The 3,425-nt window shown below is 36.1% G+C and overlaps 1 protein-coding gene across 1 annotated transcript; it reads right to left on the bottom strand.

Moving 5' to 3' along the window:
* Positions 1-986: 986 nt before the first annotated feature.
* On the bottom strand, positions 987-1,576 carry LOC126606246 (small acidic protein 1-like). The gene has a single exon (XM_050273606.1). The coding sequence runs from the start codon at positions 1,472-1,474 to the stop codon at positions 1,289-1,291; it is 186 nt and encodes a 61-aa protein (XP_050129563.1). The 5' UTR covers positions 1,475-1,576; the 3' UTR covers positions 987-1,288.
* Between the last annotated feature and the right edge of the window lie 1,849 nt (positions 1,577-3,425).

Here is a 3,425-nt window from a genome sequence, read left to right as displayed (position 1 = left end):
TGCAAATCAGAAACTAAACTTCTTTATAAACCCGCGAGGGCATAGTTCGTCACATCCCTGACTAATCATATACTCGCTTAGATGATTATACCACATTAGTACGGATTGTTTCAATCGGTAAATGAACGCTTCAATAGAATAGAAAGGGTGTTCCATGGTCTAGAACTATCTGACCCAATCAAAATAAGCCCCTCAGGGACAATCATGCGGATATTCGTATCATTATCCGTAAGAAAATGTGTGTGATTGAGCTAACAATAAAATGTGTCAGCCATATGCATAACTAATCGTAGTAAATTTTTAAATCACGTGGAATAATCGTAACGGGAGGCAAGGCTACACCAAAATTAGATGTGCATGTAAATATTAATAAATATTAAATTAACAAAGGTAGCTAATTATCCTGTCGAGTAATAAATATTAATGAAAAATAACGTAATTTCTCATGTTGGGCTAATTTGTTATCGATCCGACCTTAGCTCAGTTGGTAGAGCGGAGGACTGTAGTCGGGTAATCCCATGGTAATCCGGCAGGTCGGAATTTTGGATTTCAATTCATGTTTTTGCTTTTTTTTCTCCAACCTCAATCAATCAAGCAGGCGCATAGTGCGATTCAGAGAACATAACCTAAGAAAAAGAGCACAAGAGGGGAAATTAGGCTAAACGACATAACCACCATGAATAAACATACACAGAGCCAACAAATATGCCGAAGCAGATCAAGCAGATCCACCCGGATCAAATGTATATATGCAAGAGATCAAACGGATGACACCCAGTTACCATAGACAAAATGGACAAGGCACATTTAACACCGCTGCAGAGTAAAACCATAATTCCACGCGACTACTTCATACAAGGCAAGAATTAGCATGGAAACATAACGTTCCAACCACTTCTCTTTTCCTTTTCCTCACAATTCCAAGCAACACAAATAATGCGAAGAAAACTAACATAATCTGAACACAGAATTCGCTTTAACAGATATAAGCAACCGATTAATATCGGATTTAGACTAATTTATCAGCAAATCACAGAGATTGAAATATACAAAAACTCATCAATCCTTCGCAGAACAATCACAGATTGCAAAAACACATACTAAAATCGATATCTGTATATATCCAATTTTTCCACAATAACCATCCAACCATTAATGCTGGAAATCCCTTTTTCGCCTAATCAAATTCTAAACCCTAATCCTCAAATTCCAAACCCTAGAAAATAGAGCAAATCAGATCAATAATTGCATGGCCACGAAGGAGAAGAAGACGATCCGGCTCCCTGGTTCAGTTGATGTCGGTGTCGTCGAAATCGTCCTGGAAAGAGTTGAAGAAATCGGCGTCGGCCAGCTTGCTCTCGCTCATGATGCCCTCGCTGAACGCCTCGATTGGGTCGACGTCGTCAACGTCCATGGCCATGGTGGACCCCTGATCGTCCATGTCGCTGAAGAAGTCCATCGCCGTTGGCCTCATCACTTCAAATTGCCTCTGCCTTGCGGAAGCTATGGCTATGGAGCGTCTCACGTTTAGGCTTTCTGCCGGAGTGCTCGCTTTTTTATTTTGTCTGGGGCTTGACGATGACATGTCGTTTCTTTACCTCTGTTTTTGTAGAAATTATCACCGACTCAGTAACTTTTTTTTTAAATTTATTTATTTTATAACCAACCATATTATCTACACTAAAAGGATGGATGAGTGTAAGTGACCATCTACCACAATGGTGGAAAGAAATGTAGCCCTTGCACCACGGCTTGAGTTCAAATCTCGTTGTTTGACAAAAAAAAAAAAAAGGATGGGGGAATGCCCTAAACTTTATAATCGGCTAGCAATAATATGGTATGGTTTAAATTCACCTTTGGTGAGAATCGAATATAAGACATTTCATTTACAAGCGAAGAAGAATACTACTAGACAATAGTATTAAGTAGCCACTGACTCAGTATTTTAGGACTTTACTTTTTCAAATCAATTTAAGATTTTGTTGGAATGCTTTTTTACTGGCAACCGGTTGGGTTTGGGGACCGAAATGCCATATTCATCCCCATAACCATGAAATTAATCATATCCATAACCGCAAATTAACCATCAGAAATTATCTATAATTATACCCACGGAGTAACTGATTCTCTATTGGTTAACAATTATATACATTTTTGTCAATGAAAAAAATTTATTTGTTCAATTAACACATTATAATTTAATAGTTTCTAATTCCATCCTTAAATATCTACATCCATATCATCAAAAACATAAAGTATTATAGAGGTGTTCATGATAAGCTAAATATGGTAGCAAATTAGGCAAATTAGTCCCATGAAAAAAGAAGAGGGATGACAAAAGCAAATAAGCAGTCATTACTGGAGAAAGATGACCCAAATTATCAAATAATTTGAATACAAAACCACTTCATCATGCCATCACCTCCAAACCCAACACAAAACCACCAACTCCATCCTACAACTCAAGCCACCAACATCGAGAAAAATGTCATGGAGGTTGCTGAAATGGTATGGACTATCATGATGCGACCACCACCATCTTCACCGCCCACAGAGAAGAACTAGAAACTTTACGAGCCGAGAATCGGCAAATGAAGGAATCAAATGAGAAGAAATAAGCTTCTTGAAACCCTAACTGAATTCTTAAGCTTCTTATTTGTTAGGAGATTGCCCTCCTAATGTAATTTCAATTTGGGTTCATTTTTAATTCAATCAATACTTAATTGATCATGGGGTTCCATATTATATAATCTATGTTTGACATTTAAATTTTCAGCCAACTAATATTAATATTGACCATGATATAGTGTAAAATATCGATGTACTAAAAAAATATGACAAGCCTTGCTAAAATCTCATTTGTTTTTATTTCTTTCAGTTAATATTAGTTTCCTCTGAATATGGGATTAACTAATATAGGCTCTAAATGGGTCTCAACTTTTCAAAATATTACAAAAAAACTGCCTAATGTTTTGATGATCGGACATTTGTTAGATCATTAACATTAAGTAGCGACGTGCAAAAATATTGAAGTGAATTTTAACTCTCAGTCATCTATTGGAGCTATGAGTCCCCAAATCAACTCATATTAACAAAGAAAACATTTGATTCAAAGGTGTTGATTTGGAGATTTAGGACTCCATAAATGACAGGCTAGTGACTTCATCATTTAAAACTGGTGACCTAACTTATCTCCAACTTTCAAAGTATTATGTAGTTAGTTGGAATTTTTTAAAAGGTTGAAACCTAGAATCACCCTAAAAGGTAGAGTAGTTATTTGTACTTAACCTTTAAAATAAATTCAAAATTAAAAAATTAAAAAAAAAATTCCCTAAAATCGTGTGCAAGACCAGCCAAGTGATATCTTTTTTTCATTGTTTGAAGAGGTCCCCCAAGTTTGTATCCTACCACTCCCAATGATAAAA

The sequence above is a fragment of the Malus sylvestris genome, chromosome 16 (assembly GCF_916048215.2).
Source record: "Malus sylvestris chromosome 16, drMalSylv7.2, whole genome shotgun sequence".
Taxonomy (NCBI): Eukaryota; Viridiplantae; Streptophyta; class Magnoliopsida; order Rosales; family Rosaceae; genus Malus; species Malus sylvestris.
The sequence above is the reverse complement of the archived record's forward strand: the minus strand, read 5'-3'. Positions and strand labels throughout refer to the sequence as shown.